The 20,502-nt window shown below is 46.3% G+C and overlaps 1 protein-coding gene and 1 long non-coding RNA gene across 2 annotated transcripts; one reads left to right on the forward strand and one right to left on the reverse strand.

Annotated features, from left to right (window-relative positions):
• Positions 1-106: 106 nt before the first annotated feature.
• CFAP161 (cilia and flagella associated protein 161) lies at positions 107-17,444 on the forward strand. The gene is made up of 7 exons (XM_054042326.1): positions 107-215; positions 9,441-9,530; positions 9,714-9,952; positions 11,586-11,670; positions 13,331-13,489; positions 14,924-14,997; positions 16,080-17,444. Exons 1-7 carry the CDS (start codon positions 129-131, stop codon positions 16,273-16,275), a joined length of 930 nt encoding a protein of 309 aa, XP_053898301.1. The 5' UTR covers positions 107-128; the 3' UTR covers positions 16,276-17,444.
• Positions 3,279-13,455, reverse strand: LOC128844532 (uncharacterized). The gene is made up of 3 exons (XR_008446489.1): positions 13,385-13,455; positions 5,257-5,379; positions 3,279-4,386 (listed from the first exon to the last, which is right to left on the reverse strand). It is a non-coding gene; the product is annotated as an uncharacterized LOC128844532 (long non-coding RNA).
• Positions 17,445-20,502: the final 3,058 nt, after the last annotated feature.

The raw sequence follows: 20,502 nt of genomic DNA on the forward strand, positions 1-20,502 counted from the left end.
TCCCTTGGCAACCAGTAAACTCTCCGCGGCCTAGCGAGCGCGCGTGCTGGGAGAAGCCTGCCTGGAGCCGACTCCTCTATTGACCCCCCCCCCCCCCAAACGGAGCCCCACTCCGCCCTTCCCCCAACATGAACGGCCGGGCTAGCTTGAGCGGCAAGCCCTACAGCGCGGGGGTGCGCATCGCCAACTGGAACGAGGACACGTACTTAGAGGAGGTACCTGAGCAGCTGCCATTTCCTAGGATCCTCCCCCCTCCGGCGGGGTTTCCTTCTGTCCCCTCCCTCGCCGCCCCCCCCCCTTCCTGCGGGCTGGGGGCGGCCCCGCCTTCCTCCTGCCCGCCCCACCCGCATTTTGGGCAGCACCTTCTACCGCCCCCTCCGCCCCACGCCATAAGCAGCAGCACCGACCCCCCTTGGGTTGGGCAGCACCAACCCTAAAGCAGGCTGGCATCCTAGGGGGGAGGGGGCAGCCTGGTTGCTAATCCAGGGGTGGGAAGGAGACCTGGTAGCAGCTGCCCAGCTCCTTAATCCCTAGAGTGTATGGGCCCTGGCTGCCTATGGCGTCTGGGGTAGGGTTACCATATTTAGTGCCTCCGAAAGGAGGACACTCCGGGGCCCCGCCCCCAGCCCCGCCCACGCCCCAAAGTCTCCGCCCCCTCCCCTGCTTCCCGCGAACATTTGAGTCGCGGGAAGCCTGAAGCAGGTAAGGGGGGGTGTGGGGGGAGGAGGCGCGGCCCACCCCCGGCACCGCACCGCCGGTCCCCAGCCCGGCCACCGGCCCGAGCCCCCGGCCCCGCCGGCCCGGCCCCCGAGCCTCCAGCCCGGCACCGCATGTCCCAATTTTCCTGGACATGTCCGGCTTTTTGGGATTTCCCCCCGGACGGGGATTTGGAGCCCAAAAAGCCGGACATGTCTGGGAAAATCCGGACGTATGGTAACCCTAGTCTGGGGCCATCAGGTTCATCCAAGTCTGTGACTCAGGCTCTGGGAAGGGGCTAGCGCAGCGGTTCTCAAACTTGGGCCGCCGCTTGTGTAGGGAAAGCCCCTAGCGGGCCGGGCCGATTTGTTTACCTGCCGCGTCCGCAGGTCCGGACAATCGCGGCTCCCACTGGTCACGGTTCGCTGCTCTAGGCCAATGGGAGCTGCTGGAAGTGGCGCGGGCCGAGGAATGTGCTGGCCGCCGCTTCCAGCAGCTCCCATTGGCCTGGAGCTGCGATTGGCTGAACCTGCGGACGCGGCAGGTAAACAAACCGGCCCGGCCCGCCAGGGGCTTTCCCTACACAAGCGGCGGCCCAAGTTTGAGAATCACTGAGCTTGTGGGTCCTATGCAGGCGCTGCTGCCAGTGCAGGGGGGACCTTCTCCACTGAATCCCAGAGACTCACTCCCATCTCATTCCGGCTTGCTGCTTGGCTACACTATAATATTAAATCAACCTAATTTACATCCGCATACAGCCACTGCAGTGATTACATCGCTTGGGCGCATCTACTCTTGGGTTCTTGTGTCGGCAGTGCGAGTGCTCACCAGGAGTTTGTACCGCTTGTACTCAGAGTGGGGCACGGCTTTTGAAAGCCAGTAACAGTTCTTCTTGGAGTGCTTGCTCATGTCCATTCCATATTAGGTGCCGGAAGTTTTTCCCTCAGGAGTGTGCATAGGGGACCGGCTCTGGCATGCCCTGGAGTGGCGCCCTCATGGCGCAGTATAAGGGGTGCTGCTGGTTCCCCCCACCCTCAGTTCCTTCTTGCCGCCAGTGACCGTGCTGAAACATCTGCTGCTTTGGCTTCGTTTTCTGTTCTTCTGAACTTTGAAAACCTGTAATATAGTTGGATATAATTAGTAGTTTTTTAGTTACCCTTAGTAGTAGCTCTCAACTTTTTGTTAGTCCCAAACGGGATTCAGCCAGGGGACGAGGCATGCCCCGGTCCCCAGGCTTTAAGCCCTGCAATCGCTGCAAAAGACCTATACCCGTCAGCGATCCACATACCAGCTGCCTAAGGTGCTTAGGCGAAGGGCACATAAGTGACAAGTGATATATCTGCAAGTCCTTTAAACCTAAGATGAAGAGCGCTGAAAGCACTCCTAATGGAGTTGGCACTCACTCCGGCACAGGAGTAGCGATCTGACTCTGCACCGAGTACCGCGGCCTCCGTGTGCAGTGCTCCGCTGGTGCCGTCCATGAACCGGCACCAATCCCCCTCTACAGCTCTGAGGAAGAAGCCAAAAAAGACTGGGAGGGGAAGATCTCCTACCTCCCGTAAGAGAAAGGAAAGGGCTGGGAGTGAGCCATGACCTGTGCTGGGCAGCTCAACACCCCCTTCGGAAAGTTGGGCCCCAGTTCAAGTCGAGCGGTGCAGCCCATCCCATGCTTTTCCTGCGACCCCAGGTAACGGTGCAGGCCTTAGCCAGCTTCAGGTGCCATCAATACTCAAAGCTCTTCGAGCAGCTCAAGAGATCCTGATGCTCCCCGTGCCACCCACACCGGCTCCCGTGGTACCCCCCAGTCTCGGGGAAAACCTGTGTTGGGACCTATGCATTTCCCTGCCTCAGCGGTACCGATCCCCATCGAGAGGGACGTCCCACCAGCGTTTGCCCACCTGAAGCCATCATGCCTCAGGACTGGAGAGGCAGGCTTAGCAGAGCCCTCTTTGGTCCCTGCACTGGGGGCATCAATCAAGGGACTCGAGGTGTACCTCGCCGGTAGATAGATGCCGACCCTCTGAGGCATGCGCCACCCGGCAAGAACTCTGGGACCAGCCCCAACTGTCTCCACGGGCCCAGGACCAATCCTGGGACCGATCGGACACCAGAGACTGACGATCGCCAGGCCGTCATTGTCTGTCTCCAAGAAGGAGGTTGCCCTACTCAGAACGATCCTCCCAGCAACCGGCCTGTAGTAGCTCCCGTTCAACGTCCCAGTACCGGTCGAGTAGCGTGAGCCGTGGCTCACCAGGTATCCGAAGCAGATCTGCCGAACGCCGTAGGTCCCAGAGAGCCCAACCAAGACAGTCTCACTCAGGCAGGTTGGCTTCGGGATGCAGCAACCGGCACCAGTTGGACAAGAGCCACCGCTCAGCCCAATCCTGGTTGCCTGGTACTGACCGCTCTGCTTGTAGCTCCAGCTTGGAGCGAGGTTCCCTGACTGTGGGACAAGCCCTGGTACCGGTGGTTCTGACTATGTTATCAGCACAGAAACCCATCCCAGGGCCCCAAGTGCAGTGGCCAGTACCATGGTTGTTGTACTTAAAGTACTGCACAGGATCTTTTCAGGGGGAATAAGGCAAAACGCCACATTTATTAGTAATACATGTATTAATTAACACTGTATCATATGCATATGATATATGTTACACTCATGCACTTACACACACGCACGCATACTCTGTCTTGTTGTTACCAATTAGTTGCTCCCCTTAACTTCACTGGCCAGGTGAGTTAGATGGGGAAGCAGGGGGGAGCCGGGCTTCTGCTGATCTGGATCGTTGCTCCCATGTTGACAAGACGAGACCCGGGGTCCTCTGCAAGACATCTCACTTTTATAGCAGCTTCCCTCTCATGCAAATCTGTACCAGATTCAAAATCTGTGTCTGTGTCCATTGGTCCTTTGTGCTGCTTCCTTCTGGGTGTTGTCCCAATGCTGCAAAGAGGGTATTTCCAAAAGAAGGTGCTTGCTTCTAACCCCCAAGGCCGTCAGTATGTCTGCTTTTCTTTAATGAGCCCACTTGACAAGTTTTATTATCCTTGGATCTGGCTTCCATCCCCTCTCCAAGGGTTGCAGCTGTCTGGAGGTGCTGCCTTCCAAGCCTTTACTCATTCACACCTCGTTCATTCAACAGGGCAATTGATTAAGAGTGGGGGGGAAGATCTTGTTCTACTGCTAGCAAAAAGACATTTTTCTTCTACTTTAACTATCCTTAGGGGCTATAACATTATACCAAGGCTTACCACAAAGTTTCTACATGAGGCTTTGATATAAAGTTTCCATATACCAAGGCTCCTCAGTACAAGATTTCTATATTAGGCTTTGATACAAAGTTTCATGAAAACAGAGGTCACACGAGGGTAGACCGACTACAAGGTTAAATGAAGAGGCACAATGTAAAGTCATATGAAAATTATCAGAGATTTATCTACATGGTATCCGTGGAATCCTGGGGGTTCTCCCAGGCTGCCTGATCGGTGTTGGGAGCCTTAGAGAGGCCAGCGGCCTCGGTATCCCATTCCCCTCCGGTGCACGAGGCTTCAGCCCTCCAGGCAGCGTCCAGTGCTGCTGATGCTGCTGTCCGCACCATGGCTTCTGCTATCTCCATGCGTTGAGTCTCTTGGCTGCTCCTCTCTGGGTTGTTCACCCAGCAGTCATTGCAGGACCTGCCCTTCGATGGCAGGGCCCTATTTGCAGAGCAAACAGACAGCAAGTTGCATGGCCTTAAGGACTCCTGCATAACCCTGAAAACCCTGGGTCTCTACGTCCCAGCCCCGGTGCGTAAGCGATTCAAACCACAGCAGCCTCAGGGCCAGGGGAGCCAGCCTCAGCAGGACCAGCCCCATAAATGAGCCAAAGGTTACAAGTGCCACCCGAGCCATTTGCCTCCACTCGTTGGGCTCCACCCCATAATAAGCCAGGGCCAAACAGTCATTTTGACGGTGCGCCTGAGGGCAACCTACCAGACTATTCCCCGGATCTATCTTTCCCAGTGTTCTCCGACTGCCTTTCCCCTTTCTTCTTGGCGTGGACCGCTATAACTTCGGACCGCTGGGTCCTCAACACTGTGGAACGGGGTTATACCCTCCAGTTCCTTTCTACCCTCCCTTCCCACCCGCCTTCCCCATCCCTCTTCAGGGACCCCTCTCATAAGTCTCCTCGCACAGAAGGTAAAAGGATTACTACAGCTGGATACAGTGGAAGAAGTTCCTTTCGAGTACAGGAACAAGGGGTTCTATTCCCGGTACTTTTTAATCCCAAAGGCCAAGGGTGGTCTACGGCCCATTACGGACCTGCAAGACCTCAACAAGTACCTACAGAAGCTAAAGTTCCTCATGGTCTCTCTGGCTTCTATTATCCCCTCCCTGGATCCGGGAGACTGGTATGCCACCCTCGACTTGAAAGACGCATACTTCCATATAGCGATCTTTCAAGGACACAGACACTTCCTCTGGTTTGTGATGGGGCCCCACCACTACCAGTTTCTGGTCCTCCAGTTTGGCCTGGTGACAGCACCAAGGGTGTTTACCAAATGCATGTCGATGGTAGCGGCTTACCTCAGACGCCGGGGTATCCAAATCGACCTGTACCTCGACAACTGGCTCCTCAAGGGCAACTCCAGGTCTCACGCCCAAAGGAATGTCACAGTGCTTCAAGCCATGTGCTGCTCTCTGGGCCTACTGGTGAACGACAAAAAGTCAACATTGGTGCCAGTGCAGAGGATAGAGTTCATCGGAGCGGTCCTCGACTCTACCTGTGCCAGAGCGTTCCTGCCACTGGAAAGGTTCCACACGATTGCGAACCTCATCACGGAAGTCTCCGCATTTCCTCTGACTACAGCCAGGATCTGTCTGCACCTGCTGGGCCACGTGGCAGCGTGCACTTATGTGGTCTGCCATGCCAGGCTCCGGATGTGGCCCATGCAACAATGGCTGTCGACAGTCTATTCCCAGTCCCGAAACCCCCTGGAGATCATTACCATTCCCCAGGAAATACTTATCTCACTGATATGCTGGACTGACAGCAGGACAGTCCTGGAGGGGGTTCCGTTTGACAACCCTGCTCACTCCATCAAGTTGGTGTCAGACGGCTGGGGGGCACATCTCAGCAACCTCCAGACACAGGGGATGTCAAAGACCTCCGAGCAGTCCGGCTGGCGTGCGGAGTCTTCTTGCCCCACCTGTCGGGCAAGGTGGTCCTAGTCCCGATGGACAAAACAGCTTTGATGTTCTACATCAACAGGCAAGGGGGAGCGAGCTCATCGGCTCCCTGTTTGGAGGTGCTCCATCTGTGGGACTTCTGCATCAGCCATGAAATCCACCTGGAAGCTTGTCACCTTCCCAGCGTCAGGAATACACTGGCAGACCAGCTCAGCAGGGACTTCTCCTCGCATCACGAGTGGTCGCTCCATCCAGAGGTAGCCTGCATGATCTTCCAAAGGTGGGGAACTCCCCAAGTGGACCCATTCACTACCAGACAGAACACCGATTTTGTTCTTGACAGGGTCTGAGCAAGGATTCCCTCTCCAATGCCTTCTTCCTGTCGTGGTTGGGGAGCCTGATGTACACGTTCCCTCCGATTCCACTCATCAGCAGGGCTCTGGCAAAGATCAAGAGAGACCAGGCGCAGATTATCATGATCACCCCGGCATGGCCTCACTAGCATACGCGCCAACTTTCCCCGGCGCCGGTGGGTGCTCACGCTCCCTGGCCCCGCCCTGCCCCACCCCCACCCTTTCCCCACCCCGCCCCCATTCCAACCCCTTCCCCGAAGTCCCTGCCCCAACTTGCCCCCTCCCTGCCCCATTGGACCCATTTCCCAAATCCCTGCCCCGGCCCCACCTCTTCCCCGAGCGCGCAGCGTTCCCCCTCCCTCCCAGCGCTTGCCGCGTGAATCAGCTGTTTCGCGGCGCAAGCACTGGGAGCCAGAGGGAAAAAGTGGGCACGCGGTGCACCCAGGGGAGGAGGCAGAAGCAAAGCAGAGGTGGAGGTGAGCTGGAACGGGGGGGCGGGGCAGGGAGCTGCCATTGGGTGCTAAGCACCCACCAATTTTTCCCCGTGGGTGCTCCAGCCCCGGAGCACCCACGGAGTCAGTGCCTACGCTCACCAGCATTGGTTTGGCACACTCATGAGCCTTTCAGTCGCCCTTCCCTGACCTCTGCCCAACCAACCAGACCTGTTGTCTCATGACCACGGTCACCTCTTACATCCCAACCTCGGATTCCTCCACCTCTCGGCATGGATGCTGCATGGCTGAACCCGGAGGAATGGACCTGTTCAGAAGGAGTCCAAGAAGTCCTCCTGGAAAGAAGGAAGTCCTCAATTAGACTGACTTACCTGGCCAAGTGGATGAGGTTTTCCCGCTGGGCATCCAAACGGGGCATCTCTCCCTTGCGTTCCTCCATAGAGGCTGTCCTGGACTACCTGCTCCATTTGAGGAACCAGGGCCTGGCATACTCTTCCATTAGAGTGCATCTTGCAGACATCTCTGCTTTTCACCTGCTGATCCAAGGACAGACGGTGTTCTCCCATGACATGACGGTCAGATTCTTGAAAGGGCTGGAGAGACTCTTCCCGCAGGTGTGGGCTCCCATCCCGCACTGGGATCTTAACTTGGTCTGCTCTAGGCTGACTGGCCCACCCTATGAACCGCTGGGTTCCTGCTCCCTTTCCCATCTGTCATGGAAGGGTGCATTCCCGGTGGCGGTGATGTCGGTGAAACAGGTCTCAGAAATTAAAGCCTTGACCTCAGAACCGCCCGTACACAGTCTTTTGCAAAGATAAGGTTTGGTTATAGCCCCACCCGGCCTTCCTGCCAAAGGTGGTCTTCACCTTCCATATGAACCAGGACATCTTCCTCCTGGTGTTCTGTCCCAAACTGCACAAGACAAGTGAAGAGAGGTGTCTTCACACCTTGGACGTCTGGAGGGCCTTGGCTTTTTACTTAAAACGTACCAAGCCTTTCCGTAAATTGACTCAACTCTTCATCGCTACAGCGGATAGGATGAAGGGTCATCCAGTGTCCTCACAGAGGATTTCCAATTTGATCACCTTGTGCATAAGGACCTGTTACAACCTGGCGGGGGTTCTCCTGCCGCCGATTGTCAGAGCCCACTCAACGAGAGCTCAGGCATCTTTGGCGGCCTTCCTGGCACACATCCCTATCCAGGACATCTGTAGAGCCGCAGCATGGTCCTCTGTCCACACATTTACCACTCATTATGCCATCACTCAGCAGGCCAGGAACGAGGCTGGATTCAGCAGAGCTGTGTTGCAATCTACACGTCTGTGAACTCCTATCCACCTCCAGGGCTACTGCTTTGAAGTCACCTAATATGGAATGGACATGAGCAAGCACTCGAAGAAGAAAAGACAGTTACCTGTTTCATAACTGGTGTTCTTCGAGGTGTGTTGCTCATGTCCATTCCATGACCCGCCCTCCTTCCCCACTGTCAGAGTTTCCGGCAAGAAGGAACTGAGGGCCGGCAGCGCCCCTTTACCGCACCATGAGAGTGCCACTCCAGGGGGCACCAAAGCTGGTCCCTTATGGATATTGCTACACCAGTGGTTCTCAACCTATTTACACGTCTCTATGTGTTATATGGGCCACATCAACACTATATCTATCTAATCTATCTATATACACACACTACTGTATGGCCTGGAGGATGTTGTGTGTGCTGTTTGGGCTGCAAGCAGGCTGCAGGTTGAGAACCACTGGTCTACACTAACGCCGCGTTGACCTTACTACATCGACATTGACTCTATGCTTCTCGTGGAGATGGAGTTATGAAGTCTGCGTAGATGGGCAGTTATGGCAGTGTGAGCAAAATTTTTGTGTAGACACTTACATAGGGCAGATCTACACTACAGGGCTAAGTCGACCTAAGTCAGGGGTCGGCAACGTTCAGTACGCGGCTCGCCAGGGTAAGCACCCTGGCAGGCCGGGCCAGTTTTATTTACCTGCTGACGTGGCAGGTTCGGCCGATCGCGGCCCCCACTGGTCGCGGTTCGCCATCCCGGGCCAATGGGGGCGGCGAGATGCCGCAGCCAACACATCGCTCGCCCGCGCCGCTTCTTGCTGCCCCCATTGGTCTGGGACGGCGAACCGCGGCCAGTGGGGGCCGTGATCAGCCGAACCTCCGCGTCAGCAGGTAAATAAAACTGGCCCAGCCCGCCAGGGTGCTTACCCTGGCGAGCCACGTGCTGAACGTTGCCGACCCCTGACCTAAGTTATGCAACTCCAGCTACATGAATAACGTAGCTGGAGTCGATGTACCTTAGGTCAATTTATAGCGGTGTCGACTTACCTTATGCTTCTCGTTCTGGTGGAGTACCGGAGTGGACGGGAGAGCAGTCGGTGGTTGATTTAGCGGGTCTTCACTAGACCCGCTAAATTGACCCCCGGTGGATCGATCGCCACATGTCGATCCCCCCAGTAAGTGGAGACAAGCCGATAGATAGGTTGACGTAAGCTAGAGTACACTGTAGAGTAGACCACGCGTTGGTGTAAATGGGGAGTAACTCCATTGAAGTTAATGGATTTACCCTCAGTGTAAAACTAGTGTGAGATCAGACTCAGGTTCCTGGAATATTTGTGAGCCACCTGCCACAGGCACCTATTCATGGATTTCCACCTATATGGGGACCTTTTAAAAAAATATTTAAATTGCATTTAAAGCCAAGATGATTTTTAAAATGCTGGATACTATGTTTAATTTTTCACTTTTGTTTTTAAACAGGACCTCTTGAAAGATTTTTTGTATAAAAGAGAAAAAGGAGAACTTCTAATACAGAAATCAAAGAGACTTAAAAATAATCTTTTAAAGCAGGTAATGAGTTCTTAGCCTTTCATCAATTCTGCTTCACCACTTATAAAATGTTTCAGTGAATCATTAGCATCTGTGTAGTGAGAATACTATGTTTTAGCATTCTATGTGATACATTACAATAATTTCAATAGTTTTAAAACAAATTGAAACAGTCTATACCAATCTATGTATATTTTAACTTAGATGCAACTATCAGTTTCGAAAGATGGATTTGTTCACTTTGGAGACACTGTGATGCTTTTGAGCCCTGAAAACAACAAATCACCTACGGAGAATTACCCTGCAGCGTGTGGCAATCTAACTTTGGCCGTTAATCCAGATGATATAACAGTACATACATCTGAGTCATTGCAAGTCCCCTGTGGATTGAGTGCAGTGAAAAGTGTGAACCCTGTTGGTCGAAATGCATTTCGTATCCTAAGGTTTGGTGTCTTGCATTCAGTAGATTCAGTAGTAGTTAAACCCTTGTGTTAAGGTTTGATCTTATTTTGTGAAAATCAATGTGCAGAGCAACATTTTATTGATTTCATACTAATGGCTTAATTTTTATTACACATTAGGCCCGATTCTGCTCTCATGCCAGTGTGCATCCAGTAATTCCAGTGAAATCAATGAGATTACATCAGTATAAATCTGGTGCAAAAGCAGAATCAGGCTCACTGTATTTCTTTTTCATAAACTAACAAATATGTTAAAGTTGACTAAACTCTACAGCTTATTATTGACATAGAGCAATATTTTTAGTTAACAAAGCATTTACAAACATAACTGGTTACCTTGTATGGATGTTATGAGAATTAGTTAAATCTTACATACTTCCTTCTTTTGTGCAAGGACATAAAAGAGCAAAGGGTGCCTCTTTGCCCTGACATTCTAAAAGTTGAGCAGTATCTCTGGATAGTTCTTGAGAATATTAGAAAAGATGGCATACTTCAATTGTAAACTGTTTGGGGTAGAGGCTTTCTTTTTGTTATATGTGTATATAGAACCTACACTTCTGTGTAGATAGGAATGTTTTCATGAACTAAAAAGAAACTCCAAAAATATTTATTTTATTTATTTAAACATTCCCTGCTGTGCGTTTAAAAGCCAAATGTTGTATCACTGTGCTAATGGAAGGGAACTAGATGCGGACCTTGACTAGAGACACCTGGATCTGTAAACTCACCAAAATCTAAAAAAATAAATAAACAGCATAAATTATGTAAAGTTAAATTTATTTTTAAAATTATTTCAGAATTGGTAATATAGATAAGGGAAAAGACGATGCAATTTTAATCTATAGCCTAGTCATAACCACTGAAGTGGATGATGGGGACATGTTGCCCTGATAACTGTAGCTACAGGACTAAAGCATTTTCAGTTTCCTCTTTCTTTATGAGGTTGTACCACTGCCTAGCAGTGCCCCTTTAACAAAATACATCAGTGTTGCAGAATAATACTTATGATCAAAGGAAATGAGTTATGGTTATTACTATGGCAACCTGACTTTTGAATTTAAATTCTCAACTTTGACATTTCATTAGCAGACATTTATTTTTTGCATTGAAATGGATGATAAATCGATATGAAAACTAAACAACATGATAAATTACAGGGAAACACTCCTTTTGCTTTTTGGCAAGGATTTTTCAGATACATGAATTAAACATACAGAATGGGATTTTCAATGGAGCCTAAGGGAATTAAGTGCTGAACTCCCTCTGAATTTCAATGGCATTTGGACACCAAGCTCCTTTAAACTCCTTTGAAAATCCCAGCCTATGTGTTTAATGTATGCAGCTGAAAAATAGCATTGCGAGCCTAATTTTCCACTCTGAGGATTAAATATTTATGTAGTAAATTATTTAAATTCCAACTCTTTCTATAATGTATTTTCTAATAGCAATGTTAATAATAAGCAGTGACACCAGCCTCTTCTATAATTAGTAATTCTGAACACACACGCACATATACACACACACACACACACACACACACACACACACACACACACACACAAATCAATGCATATGGCATGTTTCAATTTATATGGTTCTTTTCCTATGTGAACAGTGTTGAAGGAAATTCGATGGGTGAACCCATTAGATTTGGGCAGAATTTTGGTCTTGGGGCAACAGGCGGTTTTACCGATCAAATGGTAAGTCAACACAGGTGTAAACTAAAACTGTAGTATATATTGATACTGTTAGTTGGGTTACTGTACATATTTTGCATTCTATTTTTGTGCAATAAAATATGCAATAGTTATTACTAAGCAAAGAATGAACCTGGAACACTTCATGTGAGGAGAGGGGATAAGCTATATACTGTAGAGCACTCAATGTGTCATATTGTACATGGCCAGACATACCAGTTTTGCAGGACAGACCTGTGGTCACATTCTGATTTAGGTTAAATCCAGAGTAAATCCAGAGCAACCACACTGACGGTCAATTGAGTTAATCTGCACTTGCACCAGTGTAACTGAGATAAGACTGTGGTTCCCTATCTCATGGCCAGTAGCAGTGTGACTGTCATTTGGTCATATTCATAGCATATATGTTTAGCTATCAATATATTAAAATCTACAGTTAACATTTGCATAGAAGATACCCTATAGCCAAATCACCATCCTCTATGAATAAACTATTTGGGGATTTAAAAAATCCCCCTAAAACAAATATTTACTTGCATTTCCTTATCATGGCTTGTCTCAAATGCAACACCTATTCAGAGAGCTTTACCAAATTTCTAGGGGTCAGGAATTCAGTCCAGGACTATCAAACTCAGGTGATTTGAGTGAGGGATATTTTTTTAAAAAGATGAACATTTTAAATATCTCATGAAACACACCACAAAATGCAGGAAGGTGGATGTTTTAAACTCTGCCTTTAAATGAATTGAGAACAAGAGACTCTCTCCTGAAAATGGAAGAGACTTGGCAAATCTGGAACCTGTGAATGAAAGTCTATATTTTTTTAAAGTAAGTAAAATGTTAGTGTCTGAGTCTGAGTCAGGCAGCAGAATTCTAGGAAATGTTAATATCGTGTCTGTTCAGAAGACAGGAAGAGTGCAGCATCAGAGGACAATGTATAAAGCCATATAGGTACCACTGATAGATTTTTTTGGCCTAGCAACCTTGCCTGTGTCTTTCTTATCACAGTGACCCTTTGGAATGCAGATCTCATTTATATATCAGTGATTAACTTCTATAATCTCGCTCTTTTTGAAGTCACTTGTTCAATTTGAATGCAGCACACTATTCATAAGCTCATCAATCATGTAGCATCTGTTATAGTTAAGAGTTTTGAATTCATGAGAATTGACTGACTGACTTTTCACAAAGAATCTGTTCCTAGGGTTGAAAAAACAGTTTCTTTTTTATAACTGCAGTATGTTTTGGGTCCGATCCAATGCTCATTTAAATCAGTGAGCATTGGATCATTCCTAACAGAAGAAGCACATATTTCAACAACAGAAATATAGTACTACTTCTGAAGCATAAAGGTAAACCCATGTTTGTACAGGCATTTTTTGTATACTCTTTCATGTTGGTCTTACAAGCTTTGCTTGCACAGATATAAAACTCTTCTTCACCAATTTTTTTTTTTTTTTTGATTCTGGAATAAAACAGTCTTCATGCTCAAAAACAATCAATTTTGTAAACAATTATTAAAAACTAGTTGAGTGTTTTAAAAGTGTTTTATAGAAATTTGTGTGACATTGCTTAACACAAACAATTGTTCTTTTATCTGTAGTAACTTAGTAGCTTAATCATTTAAACTTACATTGCCATTCATGTATGTTTCCATTTACAGTTATATCTTGCAAGTGACCATAAATCATTTATGAGATTTGCTAAAAAATCATACCTTCAGCAAGTGTTTTTGACAGATGAGCTCTCCTATCTGACTTGCTGGCAAGCTACCTTTTTGGATCCACAGCTGCGTCTTGAATATGAAGGATTTCCAGTTCCTGTAAGAAATTATATAGAAAGTAAAACCCTAGTAAATGTTAAGAGTATTTAATGAATGCTATCGATAAACCATTTTTAAAAAGTTGCATTCATTTTATTTTTGTACAGTATTCTGAAAGTCGTGGTGAAAAGCAAATTATCCATACATAACTGGGGGAAACGAGGGAAACAGTCTGCAAATGATAGCTAATGGTTAGAGCAGGAGGCTAGAATTCAGCATTCTGGGTTCCAGTGCTAACTTTGGGGTTGACTTGCTGTGCAATTAGGATAAATATTTTGACCAAAATTTTAAAAAGTGGCCATTGATTTTGGGTGCCTCGGGTTCTGCAGTTGAATTTGTAACCCCCACAGTCTGACTTTCAGAAGCACCGAGTATCTGCAATTCCACTTCTAATAATAGTAGCTGTGATTGCTCTTTACTTCTGAAAATAAGGCCCACAGAGCTCCAAAAAATGGAGGTACCCAAAATCAGTGGCCACTTTTGAAAATATGGCTGCTAACTTCAGTATGTATATGTAACATGAATGTAATACTTACCTCACAGAGGTGCTGGAAGTTTAATTAATGCTTCTAAAATGCTTAGAGATCCCTCAGTTAAGACCTCTATAGTTCAAGGTAAATGTGAAGTAATGATATTATATTATAAATATAACTGTTCCTCCACTGCCAGCACTACTTCTGTTGTAATATATGTCTATGAAGCTTCTGACTCTCAAAATCTGGTTAAAATTATGTAATTGATTAAGACAATATTCTCTTTTCATGGCAGTTTTAAAAATATTTTTAAACAGGTTAATTTAAGATCAATCCTGTTGTACTTTAAAAATAAATTAAAAGTGCTCTTTGCAAAAATGTAACAATACAGTAAACATTTATTTTTAAAAATGCAGAGGCCCCAATTCTAGACTGTGCCCCAGCACATTTTATTGTGGAAACCAGAAGGATCTCTCCACCAGGAAACACCAAGTGAAACTGGGATTCCTCTGGTGGCATAGGACATTTCCCTGGCTTTACACTGCTCTTTTTTACAGGCCCAGCACTGGGGTATGCCCATGAAGGGAAGAAGTGTATTGGAGGAGAGAGCTTTGAGCAGGGGGTTGGACTAGATGACCTCCTGAGGACTCTTTCAACCCTAATCTTCTATGATTCTATGAGTGGGAGTGGCCAGAATGCTATACATTCAGCTACTGTGGGCTACTGGATGTCCCTTGGGGATCGCTGCAGTTAAGTTGTAAAACCAGCTTATTTACGCTGCGGGCTGGACGAGCCCATGACAGTCCAGTATCAATGAGATACAAAGTGGCCCAGAATCAGAGCTTGTGTTTTTAACATGTTATATTCACTAACTCAAAACATTTCACTTGCACGGCAAAAAGACGTTTTAACAACAGTCTTTAAAAGGTCTGTGAAAAAGATTCTCTTGTTCTTTCTCTAGGCAAATACTAAAGTCCTTATCACTCATTGCCATACAAATCGGGGTTTAGCAGTTCCTAGGAACTATTGGATAAGGTAAGTGTAATTTATGACAATATAAATATCAGGGATGTTTTTCATGAATCATGATATAATGATGTACAAGTTCAGTATATCAAGAATATAAGCAATGAGACAAGTGCTCTAATCACACATTTAGTGGGAAAACAAAAAGAGTGCAGAACACATTCACTCACTCTCAATTTATTGTCAGGTTGTAATTTAGTTCTACCCTGGGTCTGCAATCAATCAGCTCAACCTTTTTCACATTTTCCCCTCAGATTTCCAGACTTCTCTCTTTCTTGGATGGTTCAGTTCCCCCTTTGAATATTCTGAACAATTGTAGTCCTTTATTTGTAGAGAAAGTTGGGTATGAGGAAGTGTCATAGATCAGAAATATATATTTTAAAACAATGCAGGAAATTGCATGCAGGATACATGGGACTCTCACAAAAACCAAGTTAATATATAGGTGTGAATGTAACTCCTGCATTGAATTAGTACTTTGACTCTACATTGTTAATGAGTATAACAATTCTTTCTCATTTAATTCCAAACAAAATTCAGCTCAGAATCTATATCAGACCCTCATGGAGGCCTTTGAGGCAGAAAGTTTGCTGGGGTGAGGTTGAAATGGTGAAAGCCAGGGAGCTTGTAGTAACCCAGCACAGCACCCAAAATTGGTAGAGTTGGCTGGGGAACTGGGTGTTTTCAGTGCAATCCTATATCAATGGGGCACCTGTAGCACTCCAACTAAAAAGAGTTGCCATTCACCAGTGGAAATTCTGAAGGAAGGCAGGCAGCAGCAGCAACACTTGCTCTTCCTCAGGATGAATGAATACTCCCTGGAGTGCTTTGGGATTTAGCTGGGTGAATCTGGATCATTGCTAACTTTTCCTCTTGGCTTTTGATTTCTAAAATTATAATTGACAAATAAAGTTTTTTAAAATGCATGAATAATATGGCTTAATAAACCAAAAACTATGTGAGACAAGGTATTTGCAAATTGGTTAGAGGAGTAATTTACAGTTTATATTGACTCACCGTTACCTTCTGAGACGGAGAGCATGAAGTATATAGTCATTATATCTAGCCGTGCTACTATTTTCTCTTGACAGGTCATACTTTGGAAAGGAATATGAAGTCATTTGTCACACCTATCTGGATTCCCATAAAGCTGAAGAAGATAAGAATTACTGGATAATAGTAACTGCGAATCCCAGTGATGATGGAATTACTATGTTTGACAGACCTAAGCCTCCCTCAGAGGAGACCAGAGAGAGAGAGAAGAATGAACTTTATGCAGGAACATAGGATGTAATAGTCCAAGGTCAAAAACTTTCATTTTATTTATGCTTTTACAAAATGGAAATTCTAATTTTGATGATAATTAGAGCTTTGAGTGCACTTCACACTTTCTCTACTCACATTTTATTTTTAACCCTAGATTCATTTATTTTATAAGCAGTTATGAAAATCTGCCATTAATTACACTGGGAAACCTCATTGAAGTCAGTGGGGTTTCACTTAAATGTAACTGAAGACAGAATTTGGTCAATAAAACTGGTGATCCATATACAAGCTCAGCTCCAGGAGTTTTCTTAACCAAGCAAGGCTTGATTTTTCCCATTTTGATATTCACTGATGGTAACAGATGTGTCAGAAATTAGTAACACTAATGGCTTTTCCTTAACAGTCCTAAGAACTTATTTAACTACTTCTTTCAAAATAACCCACTGTCTCCTTTTTAGGGATAATGGATATATGGTAGTTTCCAAAACATTAAAAGCCAAAGGCATGCCAGCTTATCATTGGAATCTTCGACACTTAAAGACCAACTCAGAGAACCTTATGTCAATTGAACTCACTTTTTCCTCTGGCTAGCACAGCATTGCCATTTTGGATGTTGAGTCTTTAGGAATCATGTATTCAAGCTTTTCTCCAGAATTACAAGGCTGGGATGGATGAGCAGCAGCACTCTGACAGGCTATTGGTGTACAACAAGGGAAGGAAATTTTTGTCCAAAGGTACCAAGACAAATCTCTATTCTTATAAAAATGGCGAGGAATCTTTAATGTCCAAGCAATTCAGATAAGCCCTTGGTTTTTAAAGTTTTACCAAAATAAGTTTCAAGGAACTCTGCAAGGGCTGATTTGACCCTGTCATGATTCCGAGCTGTATTTCTAGAGTCTGTCTGATTCAAACCCAGTGCCTAGGACTTTTGAACCACTGCCTGCATCCAATATAAATGATCAAATTCTTCTTCCTGGAGAACAAGAAATAAAGACAAAAAATTATGAAAGTAAGAAAAACTGATCATCCATTTGCTTGCTGCAAAGCTGAAAAACTACTGATGTTTGTGTACAAATCTATTGGTCTACAGTACCTAGTGAGTTTCTGTTATATACAGTAGTTAATTCCAGTCCTTGTAGGTACAGTGATAACTTTAAAAAGAAAGTAAATAAAAATAAGCACTGACTGAATGGGTTGTCTTCTGTGTAACTTTTTTGGATGTTCTCTTGCTGCCACAATAAGCCAAATATATTGTTCATAGAATTGCCCTTTGCCCTTTTCCCATGACCATGCCAAATGGCAGATGGTAAACAAACAGATCTGGCTGCTCTGGTGGTTTAGTGGTAACAATGTGCATGGTTAATGGGCCTCTAAATTCTCCTGCCGCCTTAATCAATCTACAGTTGTTGCTTGCAGTGCTTACACATGCTAAAAATAAAAGCATTTTACTGTTTGCAATTATAATCCAAAACCGTAACCTATTTTAACATAATATATTGTTAGACAAAGACAAACAAGTGCTTTATTACAGGGAAGAATTTGAATTTCACAAGGCATAAACCAGTCACATACATTTTTACCTTGGCTATAACTCTAACAGATGAATCCACTACAATTTAACTCAGTATTTTTGTAATGTAATGGCGTCATGATATGTTATAGTATAAACAATTAATCTCTTTTTAAAAATCTTATTTTCTTTTTAAAATTGAGTTTCTCTAAGATTTTAGTATAATCATACAGTTCTCAACACTGGTCACAAGATGGCAACCTTTTTAAAAAAAAACAACAGTCCATCTGAACTGCTTTAAACATTTTAATCAAAATCATCCCTGATATATAACTCCACAAAACTTAATCAAGTTACAACAGGCTTGAATTAAGGCTATTAGGTGTTTCCAGAGTGTTGTGTCCTGTTTTTAGAACATGAAATTTAATTTTTAGGAAGCAAAACTAGGCATAAGGACACTTGAAACCACTCATATGAAATCAGTTTCTGAAAGACAGCTAACAGGAATGGAAAACAATTAAGAACTAAAACAAGTTTATAGGAAAGTGTATCTTTAGAACCTGTTTCCTTTATTTTCTAAACATAGGGTTACCATATTTCAGCAAGCAAAAAAGAGGACGGGAGGAGCCCCGCCCTAGCCCCGCCCCTGCCCCTCCCACTTCCCGCCCCCCCAGAACCCCCAACCCTCCCCCCGTTCCTTGTCCCCTGACTGCCCCCTCCTGGGACCCCTGCCCCTAACTGCCCCCCAGGACTCCACCCCCTATCTAAGCCTCCCTGCCTCTTGTCCCCTGACTGCCCTAACCCTTATCCACACCCCCACCCCCAGACAGACCCCTGGGACTCCCACGCCCCATCCAACCACTCCCCACCCCCTGACAGCCCCCCCCAGAACTCCCAACCCATCTAAACCCCTCTGCTCCCTGTCCCCTGACTGCTCCGATCCCTCTCCCCACTCCTGCCCCCTGACAGCTCCTCCCCAGAACTCCCAACACCCCACCTCCCCCCGCTCCTTGTCCCCTGACTGCCCCCTCCTGGGACCCCTGCCCCTAACTGCCCTCCAGAACCCCACCCCCTACCTAAGCCTCCCTGTTCCTTGTCCCCTAACTGCCCCCTCCTAAGACCCCCCCCAACTTCCCCCCAGGACCCTACCCCCTACCTGTACCCTGACTGCCCAAAACCTTATCCACTCCCCCCAAAAAGCCCCCCCCGAACTCCCGACCCCCCCCCCGTTTCTTGACTGCCCCCTCCAGAACCTCCCTGCCCCTTCTCCTGCCCCCTGGCCCCCTTACCCTGCTGCTCAGAACAGGGTGTTGGGCTCTGTGCGAGCCGGACACTTGACTGCGCTTCCCAGCACAACAAAACCCGGTCCCTGGCCCTGCACAGTGCTGCCGGACCGGGCTGCAGGGGAGAGCTGCCGGCTCAGAATGCAGGGCGGATCCGGCTCCTCTCCAGCTGCTCCGGAGTCCAGCCCGGGACTTCCCTGAAGCCCTCCCAGCCGCTCGCTCTGCTCTGCCTGGGGGGGAAATCCCGGACATTGTGAGTGATTTACAAATTCCCCCCGGACGCTATTTTTAGCACAAAAAGGAGGACATGTCCGGGTAAATCCGGACGAATGGTAACCCTATCTAAACATAGAAGCAAGTACTCCTAGCTGCAATATATGATAGACAGCATAAACTATTTTAGGGCCACTGTACTACCTACTCTGTATACAGCAATCTTAGTTCTAGAGAGATATTTGGGGATTATTAAAAATCTGTAGATTTTTCCAATAAAACTCTATAATCCTACTTAGAATAGGTATTTTTGTATCTGATACACTGGGAAAACTCAGTGTTCGATAACACACACACTTGTATTTTGACCTCTGTGGTGGTGAATATATAGGGCTTTAATTTAAAATGTTATATGGCTCAATATCGACTCAAAATCTGAACAAGCATGATGAAGACTTCTTTGCATGATGGTGGGCTTGCTTCTTCATGCACACTTGGCATGTATAGTTAACATTCTGGCTTCTTTTTGTGCAGAGGGAGGGAAGGAGAGTTACCTGCTGACCCCATGCTGCAGAAAACCCACTGGTTAGATTTTTTCTTCCAAGGAGAAGGTTATTTAATTCTGAGGGTTGAGTCTTTTGTTTTTTTAACTGCACCCAGGGCCAATCAGAGGGGGGGCCAGGAGGCCTCAAGCTCAAAGGGAGCCTCAGATTTAGACACCTGTTAATTTTTTGGCATTTGATAAGTTTTGCAACTTGTTTTTATGTGCATCCCTATCAGACCATAATGTGACACACTCTCACAGCCTAGAGCTGCAAATTTAAGCAAATAAGAGATGTGATTTGGTTTTTTGTTGACAGATATAGATTTTGTCATATTAAAAAGAGTTAAAAATGTTCATAAATATTAATAAAATATATCGGTTCTGATGGCGCAAGATTAGACCATGATGAACATGTCCTCTCAGATCAGGTGATTATATAAATAAACCACTACTAGTGGCTGGTGCTGGATCAGGTGCATGTTGAAAGATTGAGAATAGTTACATTTTAGTGTCTTTATAGTTTTACATCTAGTTGACTCAGGAATTATTTATGTATGCTAATTCCTCATTATTATCTTCATATGGTAGCTAAAAAAGGTGACTGGTTGGTTGGTTGAGCCCTAGCGTGGTAGCTTGGCCATCATCTTACGCTTTCGTAGTCTATAGGCCCAGATTCAAGGTGAAAATTTGTGAGGACA

The sequence above is a fragment of the Malaclemys terrapin genome, chromosome 10 (genome assembly GCF_027887155.1).
Source record: "Malaclemys terrapin pileata isolate rMalTer1 chromosome 10, rMalTer1.hap1, whole genome shotgun sequence".
In the NCBI taxonomy this organism is placed as follows: domain Eukaryota; kingdom Metazoa; phylum Chordata; order Testudines; family Emydidae; genus Malaclemys; species Malaclemys terrapin.

Coding starts and splice junctions, on each gene's coding strand:
- CFAP161 (XM_054042326.1), top strand. CDS start 129: ATGAACGGCCGGGCTAGCTTGAGCGGCAAGCCCTACAGCGCGGGGGTG. Junction 216..9,440: donor AGGACACGTACTTAGAGGAG/GTACCTGAGCAG, acceptor GTTTTTAAACAG/GACCTCTTGAAAGATTTTTT. Junction 9,953..11,585: donor AATGCATTTCGTATCCTAAG/GTTTGGTGTCTT, acceptor CTATGTGAACAG/TGTTGAAGGAAATTCGATGG.